The 26,107-nt window shown below is 43.6% G+C and overlaps 1 protein-coding gene across 5 annotated transcripts in view; it reads left to right on the top strand.

Moving 5' to 3' along the window:
• The window catches only part of KCNAB2 (potassium voltage-gated channel subfamily A regulatory beta subunit 2), a 319,692-nt gene that overhangs the window by 103,849 nt on the left and 189,736 nt on the right, over positions 1 to 26,107 (top strand). For 3 of the 5 annotated variants that reach the window (XM_073603683.1, XM_073603684.1, XM_073603685.1), the window contains exon 3: positions 2,067 to 2,108. The exons of the other annotated variants lie outside the window; for them this stretch is intronic. In XM_073603683.1, the coding sequence (XP_073459784.1) occupies positions 2,067 to 2,108 (42 nt within the window). The remainder of the gene's footprint in view (positions 1 to 2,066; positions 2,109 to 26,107) is intronic. 5 annotated transcript variants of the gene reach the window in all.

Raw genomic sequence — 26,107 nt, 5'->3', positions numbered from 1 at the left:
AACACGTTTCGGGGGCTTCATCAGGATATCAAGTAGACCTTAACACATTAAACAACCTTTTTCTCCAATCATTAAACCCCCCCCCCCCTTTACAAAACTAGAAAAAGTTTAATTATTGTCTGCGAACTATAGTACCTTTTTGGGCTGCTTTCTGGCCTCATCCAGGTCCCTCTGCCTCCTGGGATAGCCACATCACACCTATTCCTAGAGACAGGGGGATACCGAGGGGGCATGCACACTGCAAGATTTGGCACACGTGCAGACGCCTCGTCAGTATCAGTATGTCTTTACTATAATTCCTATATATAGAAATTACGTGCCAATAAGTATATCACAATTATGAGTACCTACATCCTGGAATCATTACAGAAAGTATATATTTGGAAGCTGTCATGGACTTCAATGGTACTTGCATGGACAACAACATGTAAATAGTCTAAAACAGTATTTTTGTTGCAGACCAAAAGGTCTATCACATAGTATATCCATATCTTCTCAACATGTTTCCTGGTAATGTCCGCTTCCTCAGGAGTATTTTATAGAGCAAACTTATCTATATAAAGACAATAACGGGTATGTACAAATGTAATAAATAAATCAATACAGTAGCAGTAATTAATATGTTTGAATATGAAGATCCATTGGAGGGCTGCAGAAAACCTACCCATAACCCAGGGAGTGACTCCATGTGGAGAACCATGAAACGCTTCTATCCCGGCAAGTGTGGGTGCATTATGGCAAGGGACATCAAAAGATGTAAAAGGTCTTGTTCTATACTATGTATGTACATTTGGCAAATAAAAACCTTTTTTTAAAAGATGTAAAAGGTCACATGGGAGACCCCAAGCACATATCCAAAAGTATTGTGGTGCTCACATCTAGTCACTTTCTGGGTGATAGGTAAGTTTTTCTGCAACCCCTCTTCTGGATCTTCATGTACAAACATAATATTTACCTCCACTGTATTGACTTCTTTATTGCATTTGTTATACCTGTTGTCTTTTTATAGATACGTTTGCTCTCTAAAATACTCCTGAGAAAGCGAATATTACTGCGAAACATGTTAAGAAGATATGGATATACTCTATGTGATAGAGATAAACCATGAGTATCAGCCTTTTGGTATCACTATGTAATTATCCATTCAATGGAGAGCAGTTTTAGTGCCTTATTGTGGCACAATCTTTGTGTATGTTTTACTAAATTGCTGTAATGAAAATACTATTTTAGTTGTTGTCCATGTAAGTACCATAATCTTTATATAGTAGAGACTAGCCACACCTGTGCTAATGTACAGAGGTCCATAGATATGCTGCGTGTCCCCCAGGTCCCAAATACTTGGCAGAGACCCATGGCATGTCTGAGCATGCCTGGATTTTTGCACATGGCGGGGGGTGGGGGTGTATTGATGCAGGGTAAAGTTCAGCTTTAAAGATAATCAGGTATATGTAGATTTTGGGGTAAGTAAATTGTTTGGTATAATTACTGTTGTATACATGGCACAATGTCCATCAGGAGTTGTTCCAATGAGCTTCAGGATCATTTATAGTCACCTTAATCCAGTCACCATGGCATGTGTCAAGGCAAATGTTGATTGCCTAAGACAGAAAAGGTGCGAAATGATGTAAAATCACTTCTGTTCTTATTGCATAATCCAATCCCCTGGTGGCAGGAAGTCTGGATCAGGTGTTCAATCAAACTGTATGGTTTTACCAGGCTAGAGATGTTAGATCGGTGAATATAAATGCCGGTGTTCCTGATACTCATTAGAGCTGAGGAAGCTATTTTGATGAGCAGAAAAACGTCCTCAACATACAGAATAATTCCAGTTTAATGTAATGGAATATCACCAGATGAAGCCCAATGGTACTTCTCTACAATCTATGTTCAGATTTGCGTAGTTCTTTGGATTTGTCAGTTTGCTGATCGGTCAGTAGGTGGCGATGTTGTACAAGGTAATCCCATTGTCAGTTGTCTGTATTGATCACCACCCAGGACTTCATATTGAAGTATTTGCCGTGTGATATGTGGAATATTTTTCTCTCTCTCCCTTCATGCTTCCAAAGTGCTCGATATGGAAGTCCCAAACGCCAGCTGCAATTTTACAGGTACCTGTGACGGCTTTGTGTGTGTGTGTGTGTTTTTTTTTTTTAAGTTTGTATTAATAAATTGACTAAGGTTTGTGTTTTTAAAGCATGCCCTCATTTTATGAAAGTCTGTGATTGCCGAGTACTCCTGGGGGTCAGGTCACATTTATTCCAGGCGCCTCTTGTTATGTATACGTTTATTAAAAGTCCTAATTGTGTGCAAATGTTTTATAAACTGCCTTTAAAAATCTGTACTTTGATTTGTTTTACATAATTGGTATCGATTTTCAAATCACTGAACTGTTAAGTTTGTTTACTTTGGAAAGCAGAGGTAACCCCTGAACCCAATATAAGTACACCCTGGGTACACGGGCCACAGGTTGAGAACCACGTGCATTCATGACTTCCTACAAGTGTAGTGGTGATAACTCTTGATCAATAAAGGTTTCATGTGTGACTTATTTTTTTCTTATTTGAGATCTTCTGTTGCACAAAGTTGGAAATCGGTGAATCCCTTTGGTTTCTCCAGAGGTTGCTAGGAGTTCATTGAGCAGTGCTTTCCTAATTTTCTAGTCAAAGGGACAAACAGTCGGCGCAAAAAAAAACTTCACAGGAACTAAAGCCGCTGAACACTTAAGGCAAATATATAAGTCCTTTCAAGATATACAGTAACGAATAGTGCAGCGCTGAAATTAAACAACTAAAATGATAATAATGTCCATATACATTCATGTACGGAAAAAATAAATGTAGTAGGGAGGCTGGGAACATCAACGGTGGTAAAGGATGCTTCATGCAAAATCTGAAGTGCTCCTTAATCCGTGCTCACACATTTGCTAGTCAAACTGCTCACCTTGCTACATAGAGCCCTGAGCTAACAGGAAGGTCACACAGGCATTCACCACCAATAGTGGTCGGGGTTAAATCTTGGATGGAAAGCCGGACACCTCTTTCGTTAGTGGCTTAAACGTTTTCATCCGTAATCACATGAAATATAAAGGAATAATATAGTGCTCTCTGTATAGCTAAAAAATTGGTTACTTTTTTTAGAAAGACAGGTACTCACAAAGGAAGCACTATACCCAGTGCTAGGATCATAGGTGTATGTACATCAACTGTGATGGTAAATGATAAGGTGGCTGCAGTGACGTCTAAGGGATAATCCCGCACGCGTATTGTCCAGCAGGACTTCCTCAGCGGTAATCGATTTCCACTGAGGAAGTCCTGCTGGACAATACGCGTGCGGGATTATCCCTTAGACGTCACTGCAGCCACCTTATCATTTACCAACACCGTTGATGTACATACACCTATGATCCTAGCACTGGGTATAGTGCTTCCTTTGTGAGTACCTGTCTTTCTAATAAAGTAACCAATTTTTTAGCTATACAGAGAGCACTATATTATTCCTTTATATTTCATGTGATTACGGATGAAAACGTTTAAGCCACTAACGAAAGAGGTGTCCGGCTTTCCATCCAAGATTTAACCCCGACCACTATTGGTGGTGAATGCCTGTGTGACCTTCCTGTTAGCTCAGGGCTCTATGTAGCAAGGTGAGCAGTTTGACTAGCAAATGTGTGAGCACGGATTAAGGAGCACTTCAGATTTTGCATGAAGCACCCTTTACCACCGTTGATGTTCCCAGCCTCCCTACTACATTTATTTTTTCCGTACATGAATGTATATGGACATTATTATCATTTTAGTTGTTTAATTTCAGCGCTGCACTATTCGTTACTGTATTTCCTAATTTCCTGCCTGATCATCAATGGGACCACCAGTGTAAGGAGATCCTGTATTGATCAATAATCTAGTGCACCTCTTTCACTGACCACAAATGTAAGAGGGTCCCTTCACTCGTTGACCAAGAATTTAAGGGACCATTCTCCCACTGTCCTCTGGTGTATGGTGATCCTTCCCCCACTGTCTACTGAAGCAGCGGGGTTCTTCTCCACCAGTTCACTAGTTTACAGCTATCCTGCTTCCAATGTCTACTGGTTTACAGGGTCCTTCTTTCACTGCCCACCCCCAGTGCATGGGGTCCTTCTCCCACTGTCTACCGGTTTACGGGGATCCTGCTACCATTGTCTGTCTACCGGTTTACAGGGTCCTTCTTCCACTTTCCACCACCAGTGCATGTGGTCCTTTTCCCACTGTCTACCAGTTTATGGAGATCCTGCTCCCATTGTTTACCAAGGTATGTGGTCCTTCTCCCACAGTCCACCACCAGTGCATGGGGTCCTTCTCCCACTGTCTACCGGTTTACAAGTTCCTTCTCCCACTGTCCACCACCAGTGCACAGGGCCCTTCTTCCACTGTCCACCACCAGTGCATTGGGTCCTTCTCCCACAGTCTACTGGTTTACAGGGATCCTGCTACCACTGTTCACTCATATATTTGGGGTTCTTCTCCCACCATTAGGCCTAGAACACCCAGGCCTCACCTAGTATAAGAGCAGTGTGCACACCAAGCTCCCATAGTGCTCCTGCAAAGCCCTCCCTTAGTGCCCCCAGCCAGTTGCAGACCCCCATAATCCCTTTCAGCCTCCAACAATGTCTTCACAGGTCCTCCTAGCCCCTGCAGTGCCCTCCAGTCATCCCCCAGTGCCCCTGCAAAGCCCCCAGCCTTCTGGAGAGCCAGCTGCAGAGCCTCCAGCCTCTCATAGTCCCTCCAGCCTCCAACAATGTCTTCACAGGTCGTCCTAGCCTCTGCAGTAGCTTTCAGTCATCCCCCAGTACCCCTACAAAGCCCCCAGTCTCCCTACAATGTCTCCTGGAGAGACACCAGACCCCTCCAGAAACCTCATCCCCTACAGGGCCACTAAGTCTTTTAAATCCTGTAACCCCCTCCAGAAACCACCATTACCCCCACAGTGACATTCAGTCCCATCCAGAGCCTTCCAGCATTTCAGTGCATACTTTGCTTTCCCATACTGTTGGGGCATGGAAGGTTTTGGAAGAATTTATCGTTCACAGATCTCAGTGAGGTGGAGAACCCCCAGCTTAGAGGACAGTGCAGGGATGTGATGTCCTACTTGTCAATCTTTCTTTGTTACAGTTCTGCAGTGTGACTGTGAACCTCTGGGGAACAGTGCTGGACTGGTTTACCTGGTAATTGGTTACTGGTAGGTATCTCCGTGGAGAATATGGAAGGTGTCACTTCCTGTAGGTTGTCACTCAATGGTAGATGGTGATGAAAGACTCCCTTGGGGGTCTGGGGCTGCTGCCATTCTGACATGACGATTGGGTCATTTCAGCAGAAGACATTTTGGGTGAATGTGAAATGGCGCCTGGTGCCAATAATAAGTCTCACTTGATGAATTGTTAAAATATTTATTGAAGATGCGAAAGTACAAGTGTGTGACCAGTCATTGCATTATTTAATAATATATTTATTATTTAGATTTTTTATTATTATTTGTTTTTATTATTTATATATTTATTAATATATTACAGATATTTATATAACGCTGACAATTTGTGCAGCACTTCACATACTGTACATTACATCACTCCCTGTCCTCGAGGAGCTTACAATCTAAGGTCTCTATATCACGTTATTTTGTAGATTTGGTCTTTCTCCTTTTCTTTGGAAATTCTGCCGGCCCGAATCTTTTTGCTGCAGATGAAAATGTCGAAGCTTCCAGTCATTGATTATTTTCTCAATAAGGGTTTTCCCCCATTAGTATGGATGTTCCCAGTGTCGGGACAAGATCATCCAGTGCACAGGGCAAAGATGCCTAATTGCCCCCCCCCATTTAGTGCACAGTGCAAACTTATGAGGAGGAGGGGGAGAGAGCACAGCCCACACCTCCTCCCGGCTCTCCCCACCTCTCCTTGCCAATTCCAGCTCTGGGCTGACAGAAGTGATGCCACTGTCACTACTCCTATCAGCATTATAGTAGAAGGAACTTGCAGCGCCTCCTTCTCTACAATACATGCTACGCCCAGAGCAGCTCCCCCTTCTGCCCACCCCCTTGTCCCATCCCTGGACGTCCCTAGGAGTAATACACTGATCCCACCAATCCCAATGAAAGCCGTCTGAGAGTTGAGTGATTTAAGCCTCTGTGAGTCCAACTTTCAACCTTTTTATATTAAGAACCATTACAGAAACTCTTATTCACATGGAGTGTTCTAGAAATGCAATTTTTGAATTGCTTTAAAGTGGTTGTAAACCTCAGACATGAAATATGAACAAAGCGTATCCCTCTATAGTGTGTATTTGTCTCAATCAAGAGCACTGAGTGTGATTTCTGTATGCTGCCTCCTTCCTTTATCTGCATGAGTCACTTCTGACAAGTTTTTCTGATACCAAGAGATAAAAAGGTGACATGGGAGGGATCTCCAACACACAGCCTGTGATTGGCAGCCTCAGCTCTGTTCCTGTGTGCTGTGTAGAGGGAGGGAGGGAGGGGGGGGTCCCTCCCCTCCAATCAGCTCTGAGCTCTATAGAGTGTGACTTCAGCTCTCCGCCCCCATTTTTCTGAACCCTCAGATAAGCTTTAAATGTTCAACACTATGAACGGATGTAGAAAAGAGAAGACTGCAGGTAAACAGGTACATTGTATGTAGGAGGATTTGTTTCATCTCTGTGTATCACCTGCGGCCAGTCACTTCACTGGGTACATGGAAGGTAAGTAAGGCTGAGATTTCAGTTATCACTAAGCTTAAAGCTGATTTGCGGGTATGGATATTTTTACATGGTGACATTAAACCAGTGTAGACCAATGTATGTATGTATGTATGTATGTATGTGCTTTACCTGCGGGATCCCAGTGGAAGCCGAAAATCACCGTAGTGCCGTGGTGGAACTACCAGGGTCGCAAAGATCACACTTGCAACCGGGCCCTGGCGTTCCGCCACAGTGGTGGAACCCCAAGACAGCAGGAAGGGGGGCACTGCAGAACATGTGAAAGGGTCCCCCTGCAGGACTGTAAGGCTCGGTTCACACTGATGCGACTTGCTTGCGACTTGTATGATTTAACATTGCAATCTATGGCACTCAAATCGCACCAAAATCACAGAAAAGTGAAAGTAGTGCAGGAACCTTTTTTTTTTTTTGTGCCCCTGCGAATTAAGTCAAATTGATTAAGATGGCACCCATTGGTGGTAGCCATCTTATTATCTTAGCTGCTGGATGATTAATTACTTTGTCATTTAAATTTCACTTTGATAACCCACGGGACATATGGTTCGGATCTCTGTTTGTGGATTATGTTTATTTTTATTCTTGCGCTGGATTTAGCCCTGGTTCACACCAGGGCGGCTTTGGAACCCCGCTGACCATCGATGAGTCATCCGTTGTTAAGGACACGGCAGCCGGCTTCCCGGCCCGCTCCTTAGCAACTAGCGATGACGCCGGTGGCCGTCGGCCCTGAAAATTTGCATCTGAACCTTATCTGAATTCGCAGCTGAACAGCTGCTATGTGAAAATGTAGGGGAAATCCGCACCGCACGTGTGTGAACGGAGCCTAAGGAAAAAGCCGTGAGAACTTTGTTTAATCTTCTTAGATTAGCCATAGCAGATGGGCGTAGCTGGGAACTCTGTTTCTCAGATCTCAAAACCCAACTGATATAAGAATCCGATGGGTAAGCTGAGGGTACCATTTGTCCTCATTCAGGATCTCAAGCTGGTCAAGGCAGTAAATGTGTCCTCAACGGTGGCCTGCACATGTGTTTACTGTAGTTATTCATTTACCATTTCCGGAGCCGGTGTTCTAACGTGCCTTCTTGAAGCCCAAGATTCTTTGTTGGTTAGGCTGAGGACATGACCCAAGTAATGTGGGGGAGGTGAGGCAGTGTGTCCACTTTGGAGGTTGGGTATAGAAATTGGTATATTGAGCATCGTAACCTCATGGGCATCTTTGACAGGTCAGAGGTACGTGTAGGCACATCTGACTGCATACGTTTGATGGGTTAGCTCATTTTGTTCGGTTGAATTTATGGAATGGTTTCACATGCCATTTTTTTTTTGTGTGCTGACCACCGAAAAGTGACTTCAGATTTGGGTGGCTTCTTATCCCTCTTGTGGACTACCATTGTTTCTAGCTCAGTTCCCACCCACCTTAGAGCGTTGTCATCAAGGAGAGTAGGAGCTCTTCCTAATGGCCATAGCTGGCGTACAGTCTTAGAAACCCAACATTGAGTTCTCACCAATATAGTCACCAAGAGACATTGGAAAATGCCAAGTGGTTTAGCTTTGCAATACCTACTAAAAACTGAAAAGGGGTTTATGGTGATTTGGAGCCTTTCATTAAATCCTATTTGTTAAAGCCCAACTCAGATGTTGGTAGCCTCCACCCCCGGCATATACATAATATACTTCTTGTTTTGTCTAGAAGATGAAATTGGAGACAAATACTTGTCTTATACCTTAGTCCCCCAGCAGCCAAAGCAATTTGTCTCCTGGTCAAAATGTGGGCGGGCACTCAACATCATCACGTCCAAGGCTAATGTCCTGCATTGTGTGTGTGTGTGTGTGTGGGGGGGGGGGTGGCCACACAATCAAAGAGAACTAGTCGTCCAGTATGGAGGAAGTCTGAGGGACCCTGTAGCAGGGCAAGTTCTGCACGCTGGTAAAGTGGAAGTAAAGTCCAGTTTTTAATGTAATAAAGCTCCCCTGTAGGTACAGGGAATACCGTATCTCCTAAACTTGCACTGTTTAGGAGATATTCAAATGGAAGGCAGCTGGTGATGTCCCATGCCGTACCTTCAGAGACCTGTGGCGAGGCTTCCACGTGATGTCTTGTGGCCCCGGCCATTTATACAGCCGCAGCCTGCGAACCCAGGAGGTAGACCAAGTGAAGATGGAAGCACCGGGGAGCCATGACAATGCTGTGCTGGAGGGCTCCATGTGCAGGTAAGTGTGTCATAATGTGCTAGTATGCTGTGCATACTAGTACATTTTGACAAATCTGCAGGGGGCCCCGTTTCTTTTTTTGTTTGTGTCAGTTTACTACCACTTTAAAGTGGTTGTAAACCCATAAAAAAAAAACCCTGCAAGACAAAGGCATAATGAGCTAATATGCATCGCATACTAGCTCATTATGAAATACCTTAGATCGAAGCCTCCGCAGCGGTCCCCGTATACCGCTGTGACCGGCGACATGCACTGTGATTGGCCTTAGCAGCGATGACGCATGCGCGTGGGAGCCGCCGGTTACAGCACATCAGCTGACGCAATGGCTCGAACGAGCTGCTGCTTCAGTGCGCATGTGCCGATGACGTCGGCACATGCTGATGATACAGTGGATATCTCCTAAACCATGCAGGTTTAGGAGATATCCACGGTACCTACAGGTAAGCTTTATTATAGGCTTACCTGTAGTGAAAAGTGGTTTGTAAGGGTTTACAACCACTTTAAGGTTCCACTGGACTAGTGGTCTCCAAACTGTAGCCTGGGGGCCAGATGTGGCCCTTTGCATGCCTTTATCTGGCCCTTGGGGCTCTATTACACCAACTGACACCCATCCTCCCACTGACACCATGGATGGCACTATTCTTCCCATTGATACCGACAATGGTGTCTTCTTCCTCTTGTTAAAACCACTGATGGGTCATTGTTTATGCCCACTGTTGCAGGGGATTTTTTAACTCCTGCTGGCCACAGTCCAGCCCCCCTAAAGCCTGAAGGACAGTAAACTGGCCCTTTGCATAGAAAGTTTTGAGACCCTTGATCTAGATTAAACTAGTAGTACAGAGCCTTGAAAGCATATTGATACCCTTTGAAATGTTCCACATTTTGTCATGTTATAACCAAAAACTTAAATGTATTTTATTGGGATTTTATGTGATAGACCAACACAAAGTGGCTCATAATTGTGAAGTGGAAGGAAAATGATAAATGGTTTTCAACATTCTTTACAAATAAATATGTGAAAAGTTTGGGGGGCATTTGTATGGCGCCCCCCGGAGTCATTACTTTGTTGAACCGCCTCTCTCTCTGCAATTACATGTACTTTTATTCTAGTTGCCTTCACTTTGTCCATGACCTCATTTAAAGTCCCACAATGTCCAATAATTTTCCGCAATAGGGATGGAGGCACATTTCAATATGTGCCTCATTTAAAGTCCCAAAATCCCCCCTCTTTTCTCTTCGTATAGGGATGGAGGTTCATGGACAGGTTTGGCAGTGTTCCCCTGCCACGTTTGTGTTATGTTTCCACGACTAGGATGGTCTTGTACCGTACCCTGGTCTTGCATACTCTGGACACTTTCGTGCCCATGAGATCATGCAGCATAGTTATGTCATGTTCACCTAGGGATTACAAGTTCACATCCAGGACCGCTTTTGTACCTGATTGCCGGGAGCTGCGAAGTGCTCTGGGTGCCCCCTCCCCTCCGTCGTGTTTGATGCTGGGGGGGTGGGCGGGCTCCCACAGTGCATTGGCGCCACCCATCCCGCTCCACTAGTGACGTCGCAGCTGGCGTCACGACGTGGAGCGTGAGTTTTTCCATCTGCAGCCGGCTTGATGGGGACATGGGTGTTCTCTACAGACGTAATTCACGGTCTGCCTTGAGGCCCCTCCCCATTCTCGCTGTGCTAGGGTGACGCTGGTTGTTGGGTCAGCGTGTGCGGGTCGGGTCTATATCTTGCCTCCTCTGACACAAATGGGTGCCATCCACCAGAGACGCCATATCGCATCTCAGCGCTTTTTTGGACTATGCAAGGCACTACTAGTTTAGGTTTGTTCTTACTTTTTTGTCTGCTAGTTATCCCCCACTAATCGGCCTGATAGAATTGGATATGCCTCTGCTGTGTATTTCTGGTCACTCTGTACATACTACACTCCACTGTGCTATGGATATGGCTGCACACTGTTTTACACCATTACTTTTTCTGGCACAGACATCCTTTTTCCATCATCCTCATCAGATGAACATCATTTCATTTATTTAGTTATTTTTCACTGTATCAGTATTATTTGATACATTGTTTCATGTCACTCTCTTTAGGCTGTCCCCCTTTGGCACTCCACTTTGTTTTTACTACTACTTGGGCCCCCATGTCTCAGGGGGGGCTTGTGAGTACCCGCCTCGCCGGCACTGATCCCAACATACCTCAGCTCCCAGGACGGATGCACATGCTTGGCCCTGGCCCCGTTCTGACCACACCCCACTGTACGGACTTCATGTAAGTACTTAGGGTGCCTCCCACCCTCTCTTGCCTGTCATGCTTAAGTACCAGTAGACTTACCATAGATTTTATTTATGCTTTAGATGTCCCCTGAACACCTGCCCCTGATGAGTGTCCTCCACACGAAACGCGTCGGACATATGGGATCTAGACATATGTCTACAACAGTTTCTATTCAGAATATCTTCCATTACTCCATCAACATGTTTACTGTTTTGATTTGTTTTCCCTTTACCGGTGCCGCTGCATTTTTACATGTATATATATATGAAATGTTTGTATGTATTATTTATCATATGGGACCACAATGTGACGCCAAGTCTGATATTTTCTTGTCGTTAATTGCATATGCACATACTTATGTGTCTGCAATTCACTATGAAATGATATTTACTACAATGTCTTTCTTTCTGTGGCTTCTTTTTTGATGGTTTTTATGCATCTCACTTTTCCAATAAACATGTACTTTTATTCTAGTTGCCTTCACTTTGTCCATGACCTCATTTAAAGTCCCACAATGTCCAATAATTTTCCGCAATGGGGATGGAGGCACATTTCAATATGTGCCTCATTTAAAGTCCCCAAATCCCCCCCTCTTTTCTCTTTGTAGAACCACCTCTCTCTGCAATTACAGCTGCAAGTCTTTTTGGGGATGTCTCTACCAGCTTTGCACATCTAGAGAGGACATTTTTGCCCATTCTTCTTTGCAAAATATCTCAAGATCTGTCAGATTGGATGGAGAGCGTCTGTGAACAGCAATTTTCAAGTCTTGCCACAGATTCTCAATGTGATTTAGGTCTGGACTGTGACTGGGCCATTCTAACACATGAATATGCTTTGATCTAAACCATTCCATTGTAGCTCTGGCTGGATGTTTCGGGTCGTTGTCCTGCTGGAAGGTGAAGCTCCGCCCCGGTCTCAAGTCTTTTGCAAACTCTAATGCCCTGTACACACAGTCTGATTTTCCGACGGAAAAAGTGCGATCGGTTAAATTCCAATCGTGTGTACACAAATCTGACGCACAAAGTGCCACGCATGCTCAGAATAAATTAAGAGACGAAAGCTATTGGCTACTGCCCCGTTTATAGTCCCGACGTGCGTGTTTTACGTCACCGTGTTCAGAACGATCTGATTTTCCGACAACTTTGTGCGACCGTGTGTATGCAAGACAAGTTTGAGCCAACATCCATCAGAAAAAATCCATGGATTTTGTTGTCGGAATATCCGATCAATGTCCGACTGTGTGTACGGGGCATAACAGGTTTTCTTCTAAGATTGTCCTGTATTTGGCTCCATCCATCTTCCCATTAGCTTCCCTGTCCCTGCTGAAGAAAACCATCCCCACCACATGATGCTTCCACCACCATGTTTCACGGTGGGGATGGTGTGTTCAGGGTGATGTGCAGTGTTAGTTTTCCCCCACACATAGCGTTTTGCTTTTAGGCAAAAAGGGTCAATGTTGGTCTCATGTGACCAGAGCACCTTCTTCCACATGTTTGCTGTGTCCTCCACATGGCTTCTCACAAACTACAAACAGGACTTCTTATGACTTTCTTTCACCAATGTTTTTCTTCTTGTCACTCTTCCATAAAGGGCAGATTTGTGGAGAACACGACTAATAGTTGTCCTGTGGACAGATTCTCCCACCTGAGCTGTGGATCTCTGCAGCTCCTCCAGAGTTACCATGGACCTCTTGGCTCTTCTCTGATGAATGCTCTCCTTGCCCGGCCGGTCAGTTTAGGTGGACGGCCATGTCTTGGTAGGTTTGCAGTTGTGCCATACTCTTTCCATTTTCCGATGATGGATTGAACAGAGCTCCGTGAGATGCTCAAAGCTTGGGAGATTTTTTTTATAACCTAACCCTGCTTTATACTTCTCCACAACTTTATCCCTGACCTGTCTGGTGTGTTCCTTGGCCTTCATGATACTGTTTGTTCACTAAGGTTCTCTAACAAACCTCTGAGGGCTTCACAGAACAGCTGTATTTTGAGATTAAATTACACACAGGTGGACTCTACTAATTAGGTGAATTCTGAAGGAAATTGGTTTAACTAAATTGTATTAGGGGTATCAAATCAATGGGGGCTGAATACAAATGCCCCCCCCCCCACACACACACACACACACACACACTTTTCACAGATTTATTTTTTTTAAATGTTGAAAACCATTTATCATTTTCCTTCCACTTCACAATTATGTGCCACTTTGTGTTGGTCTATCACATAAAATCCCAATATAGGGGTGGGCTGGTACAGACTATCAATTACTGTATCTCTATAAGAATAATCTTAGGAACTAATGCAACTAAGTTGGTTACAATAACTATCGTGACAATGTCAATCTGTATTGTTAAGAAAATTCCTTCAATAAAAATCTATTGTTTAAAATCCCAATAAAATTTATTTACGTTTTTGGTTGTAACATGACACAATGTGGAACATTTCAAGGGGTATGAATACTTTTTCAAGGCACTGTGCAGTATACGTTAGTGAAGGGAGGAGGGCTACCAATAATATATTTTTTTTTTTCTGGCCACTTTCATTTATTTCCTTGTGTTCTAAGAAAAGACATGATATGTAAATACATTTTTGTGCTGATGGTGTTGATGTAGTGATCCAAGTGACTGAGTGCGGGGCTCGCTGCCATATAATGAAGAGCGATCAAAGCCTCAGCCCGCGGATTGTACGGCTTGTGCTGACGTTCGCCCTCCAGCCCTCGGATAGATACAGGACAAAGCTGACTTGGCTCAGGTGTCCCGCATTCTGTTTATGTAGCTCTGCTACAAAGCGCCGTGCTGACGCCTGGCCAGCGATTTTGATGCCATTAGCAGAGTGGATTTTGCTGTCGTTGCCCTTTTAGATGAGGGCTGTAAAATCCTGGAAATACTTAGTGTGAGCTAAATACTGCAGAATGCAAAGCTTTAGGAATCCTGCTTGTGATTGGTTGACAAATACTCATCTGTGAAGGTTCAGGGACGGCACTTGATCCATCATTAAAGGACCCACTATAGTGGAAAATATTGGTAACTGTACGCAGGGCGCCGGGACAATGAGGGGGGGGCAGGAGGGACGGCTGCCCTGGGCACTGTGGTTTTATGTGAGGTGGAGAGGAGGGGAGGGTCAGGAGGGGCGGCTGCCCTGGGCATTGTGGTTTCATGTGAGGTGGAGATGGGGGGGTCAGGAGGGGCGGCTGCCCTGGGCACTGTTGTTTCATGTGAGGTGGAGAGGGGGGGGTCAGGAGGGGCAGCTGCCCTGGGCACTGTGGTTTCATGTGAGGTGGAGGGGAGGGGTCAGGAGGGGCGGCTGTCCTGGGCACTGTGGTTTCATGTGAGGTGGAGGGGGGGGGGCAGGAGGGGCGGCTGCCCTGGGCACTGTGGTTTCATGTGAGGTGGAGGGGGGGGGGCAGGAGGGGCGGTTGCCCTGGGCACTGTGGTTTCATGTGAGGTGGAGAGGGGGGGTCAGGAGGGGCAGCTGCCCTGGGCACTGTGGTTTCATGTGAGGTGGAGGGGGGGCACTGTGAGGAGTTTGTGGGGGAGGGGGTAAGAATTGCTAGGAGTGGGGATTAAGGAGGATTTGTGTTGAGAAGGGGGATGGAGGAAGAGGATTTGTGCTAGGAGGGTGGGGGGAGGAAAGGTTATATGGTGAAGGGGGGAGGAGAATACATTTTTGTTTGGGAGGGGGAGGATTTGTCCTAGGAAGGGAAATTTAGGGGGTGGATTTGTGCTAGGAGGGGGGTTTTGAGTGGGGGGGGGGTGGATGTGAACTCAGGAAATTTGAGGGGTAGAGGATTTGTGCTAGAAGGGGTGACTTTTTTGAGGGGAGGGGCCCAAAGATCGCACACTGCGTTCTATCAAAGAGTACTTCTTTTTGATTGCTGTTACAATGTGTGAAATTTCCGTTCAATGGATCAAAAAATTTGCCAGTCATTCCAATTTAATAATAATGATAAACAACAAGATTATTTCCTCGCTTAGTGTGTAAATGTACATTTAACAGCAGCACGCAAAAGGAACTTGACTGGCCTGCACAGAGTCCTGACCTCGACCTTTAGAGCGGAAACTGGGAGCCAGACGTTCTCGTCCAACATCAGTGCCTGGCCTGGAAGAATGGTCAAACATTCCCATAGACACCCTCCTAAACCTTGTGGACGGCCTTCCCAGAAGAGATGAAGCTGTTATAGCTGCAAAGGGTTGGCCAACTCATTATTGAAAGACTGGGATGCCATTAAAGTTTGTGTAAAGGACTTGTCCCGGACTCTCAACCTTCTGGAAGGAATTGTTTGCTTTCTTCGAGCACAAACTTCATCTACCGATACCTCACACCCTGGAGGTGGGACTTTTGGGAATATTCAACGACCATGTCCACCGTACCCACGCCAGGACTTTGCTACGTATACTATTATTTTATGCACTTAAAACCATCCTATTGCACTGGAAGGATGTAGGCCCCCTTTCAGCCCACGCCTTCTTCCCCATTGTTCATGGGGTCCTTCCCAAATTCAAATTGATAGCCCTAAGAAATTCACCAAAATCTGGCAACCATGGCTTGATGTCTCCGAGGATTTCTGGGGGGATGTCTTTTCTTCACAGCTTTCCCAGTAGGCCCACTACTAATGTACTCTAAATATTATTATTTCGGCAAGATGCCAAAATTGATCATCACAGATTGCCTTATATGAAACATCCAATGCATGGGGGGATCCTGGACCTCTGCTGTCTTTACGGGGTCGCATGTGTTGCAGGTTTGAATGAGTGCAAGTATGAAGGTATGAGTGTGTGTTGGGGTATTTCTGTTTCTTATGGACTGTTAAACTTGATCCGCTCTCCTTATTATGTAAGTGGTTCTATTATGTGCACTTTACACATTTGTAATTACAGTCCTTCTTTCATTGTTTTTATGTTACAAAATAAAAAAAAAAAAAAACACCTTTAAAAATAGTTTGTGTAAAGACAGGCGTCCCAATACTTTTGGTAATATGTTGTATATGAGTAGATGGAAACATTATTGAATAATATACAAAAATGAATAATATATAGAACATAAAATGTATCACGTTTGTATGCTCATACCGTTCGCTCAGTGTAGCGGGATACTCCGCCCATTAGTGTCATGAGCGGGCACAGGGGCCGGACAGGCCCGAAAATCACCCGGAGGGACGACACATGCAGGTACAGACAGCCAGGACAAAATCTAAGGACCAGAATAAATTTAACATATCCTAAATAGATTATTACTGATACTTTTTTTTTTTTTTTTTTTAGTACTCGCCGATACCAATTACCGATACCTACCGCAACTGTTTTGTTTTCAATTCCGCTGTCAGCAATGGTACAAAGCATTGAAAAGTTATTTACAAATGAAATACATTTTTTATTTTTATTTTTTATTTTGCGCTTTTTTAATGTGAAATGTGTAAATGTATGTTAATATATATGTGTAAAAATATTCACTAACAAAGCAAACAAAAAAAAAGTTTTAATTGTTTATAGTTTATAAAATAGACGTGAACAAAAAAAAAAAAAAGCAGAAAAATAATAATTAAATGCAGGAGAATAGGGAGTTAATTAAGGGTTAATAAGGGGTTAAACAGAGGAACATTTGTTCATCCCTTTGATCTGCAGATGAGGAAACGGAAAGATACAAAAAGAAACAATGTTTCTTTTTATTTTAGTGTTGTTAAAGTGAGGTTCCACCCAAAAAAACAAATATACATAAAAAATCCTAAAAAAAACCCCAAAAAAACATTTGGATATTTTTTTTTACTTACCTCTAAATGCCTGTTGCTAGGGGGTCCCTCGTAGTCTGCCCCTTCCTTTGCCTGGGCTGGTGACATCACTTCCCCCCTCGGCACAGGAAGGGCTCAGCTCTGCTCCCTCCCTCCTGTCAATCATCTGGGACCCATTACAGGTGCCAGGTGACTGAGCGGCCAATCACGGCGAGCGGCGCTGCTCGTGCATGCGCAGTGGGTGCCAGGCTGTGAAGCCACAGCCCGGCGCCCACAGTTGCAATGCCAGCGCCGCTGAACGGAGGGGGAGACGAGCGGGGCTTCGATCCCCCGCTTCGCTGGACTCCAGGACAGGTAAGTGTCCAATTAAAAGTCAGCAGCTGCAGTATTTGTAGCTGCTGACTTTTAATTTTTTTTTTTTTTAATGCCCCCCCTGGGTGGAACTCCTCTTTAATAAACATTGCTGGCTGCTTTTTTTTTTTTTTTTTTTTTTTTTTGACAGCTCCAATTACCGAACTTCTTTAACACTTCAGCTGTCAACAGGGGAGACCCGCTGACAGCTCAAAGAACCGAGCCTGAAAGTATCTGTTTCAGGTATCAGTGAATTTGCACGAGTACCGATACTTTTGCAAATACCCGGTATCGGCACAGATACTAGTATTGGTGCAACCCTAATCATCTTATTCTATGACCCTCAGTAAAATATCTTTAAAATAAATTAAACAAGTCCTGTTTTATTTGGATACTTTGTTATACAATGTGTTGTTGGTGTAATACACGTTGACTACCTGCAGGGAGTGCGAAGAGTTTCTTTTAATATGCATTATCCCAAATAATCTGGCGCTATCTATGGCTCGCTAAGTGCCCAAACCCCATGCAAGGTACTAAGGATACACTTGGCTTTTACCGAACAACAAGACGTTGAATTATTCAAAGGTGCATTCGCCAAGATGAAAACCTCCTAATACTTTAACTCTAATAGGTCTAATGGATTTCTGCTTCAACACGGGGATCTTGGGGGAATTGTATTATAAACCAATTGCTTGAAGCATTCAAAACTGCAAAGTGACACTCCCATCGCCGGACTGGGATTGTTCACATTGCACGTCCATCTTACTTGTACGCCTCTTATAAAATAGAACTCCTTTTTAATGAGGAGAACACCAAGACCGCGGGTAAGTGGTTTTTAGTTACTCACGGAGCGCGGCGCAAGATGCAAATTTGTTAATTGCATTTCTTCTTTTTTTTTTTTTTTTTGTATCGTTTTCTCTTTAAATTATTTTTTTTCTCTTCTGCCAAGCTTTAATCTCCGGGACATCCAAACTTGTAGGTCACACATTTCCCTTAAAGAAATTTGGTGCGTTTAATATTTTTTATTGCATAATATGTACTTTTTTTCTTCTTTTATTTTGTACTGATGAAAAACATTTTTTTCTGTGTGTCTTTTTTTTTTTTTTATTATGTTTTTATCCTTTTTTTTTTTCAACTTTCAAATGTTTCTATTTTCTTAAAACTATTACTGTTTTTTTTTTTAAACTCAAGTAATTATATTCTTTTAAAAAATGTGGACTGCAGTCACTTTTAAAATGTTTGCTGAAAATTTGTTGCATTTTTCAATTGTTGACATTGCATTTTAAGTTTTATTTTTGCATGGTGCTGCAAATTCCCCAAAGCTATTTTTTTTTTTTTTGTTCTGCTGTGCTTGCTAAAATTTGATTGCAACTTTATTCTATAGGTAGCATCATCGGTGGCTACAAATGTATTGTTGCTTCTTATGGAAATCTCATAAAATTTCAGGATTTGTGACACTGGATTTGTGCGTTGCTAAGGGCGCCGCGGAGCGCATTCCGCCAAGTCAGCCGCTCTAATAGGGTTTATTTTTTGTAGTTATTGACAGGTTGATTAATGGATATTTTACCGGCAATACGGCTTCCTAGAATTGGGTTAGGACTTGGCAAACTGCTTCTAAGCTGATGCAATAATTACTGCTTAGATCATTAGAGTCCATCTATACGGTGTGTTTGGAGAGAGAACAAGAAAGCTTTTATCTTGGGTTGGCAAATGTATCTTTTATTTATTTTTTTTTATTAAAGAAAAGTGATGTGTGAAAACAGTAACCCATCAGTCAAGGCCGTTCAATTCTTTTCCTTTAGCTTTGTGAATAAGGTGAAGCTGTGCCAACTTCCATCAATCCAATCATGTGCAAGCTAAAATCCTGTTTGATTTTTTTTTTTTTTTAACTTTATTTATTTATTTTTTTTTTTTTTACTTTTCGTTGTCCGTGATTGCTTATTTTTAGCAAAGTGAATTTCCACTTTGCTTCAGCACATGCACTAACCTAAGTGAAAATAAACTTTGTTGGATTAAACTTGTGCTACTCCTTTAGTAATCAGGGCTGTGCAATGATTTTCCTTTAGCTTAATGAATAAGCTGAAGCTGTGCTGACTTCCATCATCCAATCATGTGCAAGCTAAAATTCAGTTTTGTTTTTTTTTGTTTTTTTTTTTATTTATTATTATTTTTCTTGCTCACAAATGAGTATTTTTTTGCAAAGTGAATTACCACAACATTGTAAAAAATCACTTTGTCAGACTGAACTTGCACTGTTCCTTTAGTTATCCGGGCTGTTCAATGATTTTCCCTTAGCTTACTGAATAAGGTGAGGCTTCCACCATCCAATCATCTGTGAGCTAAAATCCTGTTTTGTTTTTTTTTTAATTATATATACATATTTTTTAATTTTCCTTGCTCATGATTGTTTTTTTTTTTTTTGCAAAATTAATTCCCACTTTGCTTCACCACATTCACTAACCTAAAGCGAAATTTCATTTTCTCAGATTGAACTTGCTCTACTCTTCTAGTAATCAGGGCGGTTCAGTGATTTCCCCCTTAGCTTAGTGAATAAGGTGAAGCTATGCTGACTTCCATCATCCAATCATGTGCGAGGTGAAATTTTGTGTTTGTTTATTCTTCTTCATTTTTTATTATTTTTATTCTTTTTGATTTTTTTCAGTTTTTTTTATTCTTTTTATTTTATTTTTTATTTTTTTTTCTTGCTTGTGATTAGTTATTTTTTGCAAAGTGAATTTCCACTTTGCTTCACCACATTCACCAACCTAAGCAAAATTACATTTTCTCAGATTGAACTTGAACTACTCCTTTAGTAATTGGGGATATTCAATAATTCTCCATTGGCTTGATGAAAAAGGTAAAGCTATGCGAGCTAAAATCCTCTTTTTTTTTTTTTTTCATTTTGTTTTTCCTTTTTTTGGGGGTGGGGATTTTCCTTGCCTGTGATTGGGTAATTCATTAATTGGTAAATAGCTTAGTGAATAAAGTGAAGCTGTGCTGACTTTCCTGGTCCAATCATGTGCAAGCTAAAATCCTTTGTTTTTTGTATTTTTTCTTTATTCTTTTCTTTTTTGCTTTTTTTTTTTTTTTTTTGGCCCGTTGATTATTTTTTTTTTTTGCTAAGTGAATTTCTACTTTGCTTCAGCACATTCACTAACCCAAGTGAAAATTCACCAAGCATGATTGAACTTGCCTTATTCCTTTAGTAAATTTACCCCAATTTTTTTTTCCTCTTTTTTTTTTTTTTTTTTTTCTTTTTCCCCCGTTTTTTAATTTTTTTTTTTTATTTATTTTTTTTTGTGGAGGAAGTTCACTTTTTAGGCTTTGACCTTTTGCATGTTGGGTTGGACCCTAAAGAAATGCAGGTTATTCGGGTGTCTTAACTCCACAGTTTGATGCTACTTTGAAGACCGTGTGCTATCCCTTCACAAAAACAATATTTTAAAGACGTGAATTATTAGGTGACCCTTCCTTGGTTTCTTGTCCTATGCCTTTATTGCTGCACCCAGGTTGCTGAACATCTGCTGGGATACCCCAGCTACTGGTTCTGAGATATTGTTAAAGCCCCGTTCCAGTCGGGATTACATTTCTGTTCTAAGAGCAGTTCTTTCCCCCACTGGGTTAAGGTGTCGGGGTGACACTTACTCAGGAAGCCAGGAAATTTCTCCCCAGTGGGGACACAGACAGTCCTAAAACAATGTAAGAAAAAAAAGTTTTATTTTTTAAACACCAATTGTGCCGCCATATTCTATACCTGGTCATAAATGTTACATTGTAATTGTAGGATCTCTTTTAAACTGGTCATAAATGTTACTTTGTAATTGTAGGATCATTCTTAAGATGGGCATACAGGGGGTATAGAAAATAATCACCCTCCCCCCCCTTTAAAGTGAGGACACCTATTTTTGAACATGTACCTACCTCCAGGTAGGTCTATAATAAGGCTTCCCTGTAGGTACAATGAATACCTCCTAAACTTGCACTGTTTAGGAAATATTCACACTGCATGCAGCCGGTGACATCACCGGCGCATGCGCTCTGAATGGACGCCATACTGTGACTCCCGCGCGCATGCACACATCATCGCGGCATGGCCAATCAGAAGGCCCGAGGACACAAACCCAGAAGGAAGCCCTGTCAGTGGTCACAGCACGGCGCTGGGGGGCTTTGTTCTAAGGTAAGTATTTCATAATGTGCTAGTATTTGATGCACCCTATATATTATGCCATTGCCTTGCAAGTTTGCAAGAACAAATTAGGCTACGGTTTACTACCGCTTTAAAATCACATGTTGTTGCTTTGCAAGCTGAAATGAAGACAGACACAGTTTTTTCTTTATCCAGCTGTATTTACTCAGTGCAACTTAAAACATCCAAGTGAAAGATTGTCAGGAACCATGAAATCAGACCGAGACAGAAGTACAGTTAAATTACACTTGTTTAATAATAAAAGTAAAAAGAACAAACGTCAAAACATAGCCAGAGTTCAGTAACCGGAACGGGTAGTCAGCCAAGCCAGAAGTCAGGGATCAATGTAGTGGAACAGCAAGCAGGATCAAGAGCCAGAAGGGATGTCAGCAAAGCCAGTCTTTAAACAGGAACACAGGAGATAGTTTCTTGTGATGTGACCAAGGTGAAGGCAGAGCTCCTCTGGACTGGATGGCTTAAGTAGGCAGGACTGATGAGCAGATAATCAACAGCTGAGTAACTGTGGAGAGGGATAGGAGCTGGCAATTAGCCGACAGCTGAGCGGCCAGCTCTGAGATGGAAGGGCTGAGCCCAGCCCTGACAAAGATATAAACCAACATGTCATCAAAAAATTTAAAAACAAAATCACTGAGTTGGAAAAAGGATCACCCCCCCCCCCCCCCCCCCCTGCCTAAAAATGACGTGTAAACTCAATCAGCTGTAGCTAATCACCTTCTCAATGGCACACAAAGCCATTTGACTTTCAACAGTGGTCAGCTGTGGTCATTTTGATTAGTTCAGCATAAAAGCAGCTTTCCTGGAGCATTTCAGTCCCTGGTAGTGCAACTGAAGCAAACAATCACCTATGGGTGGCGCTGTCACCGGGATCTCCGGGATAAAGTTGTGGACAGGCACAAGTCAGGAGATGGATACAAAGGCTTTAGCAACGCCTAGAAGCAGAGTGACGTTTATAGAAAAGAAGTGGTAGGTATTTGGTAGAACGCAGATCCTCCCTGGATTAGGACGTCGCTCCAAACTGGATGAAACTGGTCAGAGAGGTGACCAAGAGGCCTACAGCAACTCTGACAAAGAGTGGTCATTGTGTGCATGGGACACCAATATCACAAATCCTCCACAAATGTGGCTTGTATGAGGGAGGGGGGGGTGCAAGAAAAAAGCCACTCTTCATGAAAGGCCGCATGCCGTCACCACTGAGCTCTGCCAAAACGCACCGCAAAGATTCTGAGGCCACGTGGAAAAAGGTGTTCTGGTCAGCTGAGACTAAAATAAAATGATTTGGCCTCAACACCAAACGATATGTCTGGCAGAAATCCATCCAAATAACACCATTCCTGCAGTAAAGCTGGGGGGGGGGGAATATCCTGTTATGGGGGATTTCTCTGCAGCAGGGACTGGAGCACTTGTCAGGATAGAAGGAAAAATGGATGGGGAGAAATTCCATCATATTCTCGAGGAAAATCTGCTGCCCTCTGCTGGCAGAAAGTTGTCAATGGGAAGAAGGTTTCCCTTCCAACATGACAATGACCCAACGCACACAGCAACAATGAGGACACAGTGGTTGGAGGAGAAGGCGGGGAATGGCCACCAATGAACACAGTGGTTGGAGGAGAAGGCAGGGAATGCCCACCAATAAGCACACAGTGGTTGGAGGAGAAGGCAGGGAATGTCCACCAATGAGCACACAGTGGTTGGAGGAGAAGGCAGGGAATGTCCACCAATGAGCACACAGTGGTTGGAGGAGAAGGCGGGGAATGTCCACCAATGAGCACACAGTGGTTGGAGGAGAAGGCAGGGAATGTCCACCAATGAGCACACAGTGGTTGGAGGAGAAGGCAGGGAATGTCCACCAATGAGCACACAGTGGTTGGAGGAGAAGGCGGGGAATGTCCACCAATGAGCACATAGTGGTTGGAGGAGAAGGCGGGGAATGGCCACCAATGAGCACACAGTGGTTGGAGGAGAAGGCGGGGAATGTCCACCAATGAGCACATAGTGGTTGGAGGAGAAGGCGGGGAATGGCCACCAATGAGCACACAGTGGTTGGAGGAGAAGGCAGGGAATGTCCACCAATGAGCACACAGTGGTTGGAGGAGAAGGCGGGGAATGTCCACCAATGAGCACACAGTGGTTGGAGGAGAAGGCAGGGAATGTCCACCAATGAGCACACAGTGGTTGGAGGAGAAGGCGGGGAATGGCCAGCAATGAGCACACAGTGGTTGGAGGAGAAGGTGGGGAATGTCCACCAATAAGCACACAGTGGTTGGAGGAGAAGGCAGGGAATGTCCACCAATGAGCACACAGTGGTTGGAGGAGAAGGCGGGAAATGTCCACCAATGAGCACACAGTGGTTGGAGGAGAGGGCCGGGAACGTCCACCGATGAACACAGTGGTTGGAGGAGAAGGCGGGGAATGTCCACCAATGAACACACAGTGGTTGGAGGAGAAGGCGGGGAATGTCCACCAATGAGCACACAGTGGTTGGAGGAGAAGGCGGGGAATGTCCACCAATGAGCACACAGTGGTTGGAGGAGAAGGCGGGGAATGTCCACCAATAAGCACACAGTGGTTGGAGGAGAAGGCAGGGAATGTCCACCAATGAGCACACAGTGGTTGGAGGAGAAGGCGGGGAATGGCCACCAATGAGCACACAGTGGTTGGAGGAGAAGGCGGAAAATGTCCACTAATGAGCAGACAGTGGTTGGAGGAGAAGGCGGGGAATGTCCTTGCATGGCCTAGTCAGAGCCCAGACTTAAACCCCATTGAAAATCTGTGGAATGACTTGAAGACTGCAGTCCACAAACAGCCACCATCAAATGTAACTGAACCTGAGCAGTTCTGCAAAGAAGAGTGCAAAATATTACAGTCTAGATGTGGAAAGTTAGTAGAGACAATTCCCAACAGACAAAAGGCTGGAATTAAAGCAAAAGGGGGTTCAACAAAATACTGACACAAGGGGGGGCCCTTTTTTCCAACTCAGTGATTCTGTTTTTTCTGACATGTTGGTGTTATATCTCTCACTTGGATGTTATAAGTTGCACAGAGTAAATATAGCTGGCTAAAACAACAACTGTGTCTGTCATCATTTCAGGCTGCAAAGCAAAAAATATGATTTTTTTTTTTTTTTAAAGGGGGGGCAATTTTTCTCTATACCAACTGTATGTACATAAAACACTATGACCCCTTAGTACATATTGAGAAACCTAGAAATAACTAGATACTGTAACAGTCACATTTAGCCAAGTTTTCACAGACCAATAACAAATGCATGGTGTCAGTGTAAGGCCTTCCAATATACGATGAGGACCGGGGGTAAGATACTGTAGATGTAAAGCATCCAAATGGCATTCAGAATCAGCCCAACCCAAAATGGCGGCCATGCATCTCCAAAAGCAGGTGGGAAAATTCTACTTTATTATCTTTCTAGTTGGTGAACACTTTTAGATTGTCCTAAATCCTCCATTCCAAAAGGAAATGACTTGTCTGGAGCTCGGCTTCACAATCCATGTCATTGAAGCACCTACCTCCAATCACAAGGAATACCTACCTCCAATCACAAGGAATACCTACCTCCAGTCACAAGGAATACCTACCTCCAATCACAAGGAATACCTACCTCCAGTCACAAGGCATACCTACCTCCAGTCACAAGGAATACCTACCTCCAATCACAAGGAATACCTACCTCCAGTCACAAGGCATACCTACCTCCAGTCACAAGGCATACCTACCTCCAATCACAAGGAATACCTACCTCCAATCACAAGGAATACCTACCTCCAATCACAAGAAATACCTACCTCCAGTCACAAGGCATACCTACCTCCAGTCACAAGGCATACCTACCTCCAGTCACAAGGAATACCTACCTCCAATCACAAGGAATACCTACCTCCAATCATAAGGCATACCTACCTCCAGTCACAAGGCATACCTACCTCCAATCACAAGGAATACCTACCTCCAGTCACAAGGAATATCTACCTCCAATCACAAGGAATACCTACCTCCAATCACAAGGAATACCTACCTCCAATCACAAGGAATCCCTACCTCCAGTCACAAGGAATCCTTACCTCCAATCACAAGGAATACCTACCTCCAATCACAAGGAATACCTACCTCCAATCACAAGGAATACCTACCTCCAGTCACAAGGAATACCTACCTCCAGTCACAAGGAATACTGCACTACTGCAAAATCAAAGTCTTGACAATTCACAAACTTCTCAGAAATGGGGATAAGCTCCTGTGGGGGACATTGATTTCCAGTCCAGGAAACCCTCTGAGAGCATCTGCTGCCAATCCCCCTGCTGAGTAGCCGGATAGGAAGTTGGTATTTTTTATGGCAGTCGGTGACAGTCTGATGGACAGGAAGAGTAAATAAAACTTTAATGTACTAAAAGGGAATATCGGTCTAAACGGGCTTCATGCACGGTGGAATTTACCTCTGCCAGGCAATTTTTCAAATTAACATAATCAAGTTTGTGTGGTGGATGGGTGTGGGGGGTATGATGGTGGGCTGTATGTGCAGTGGATGGGTGTTGAAGGTATGACAGTGGGCAGTATGTGCAGTGGATGGGTGTTGAGGGTATGAGGG

Source organism: Aquarana catesbeiana, linkage group LG10 (assembly GCF_042186555.1).
Source record: "Aquarana catesbeiana isolate 2022-GZ linkage group LG10, ASM4218655v1, whole genome shotgun sequence".
In the NCBI taxonomy this organism is placed as follows: Eukaryota; Metazoa; Chordata; class Amphibia; order Anura; family Ranidae; genus Aquarana; species Aquarana catesbeiana.
The sequence above is the reverse complement of the archived record's forward strand: the minus strand, read 5'-3'. Positions and strand labels throughout refer to the sequence as shown.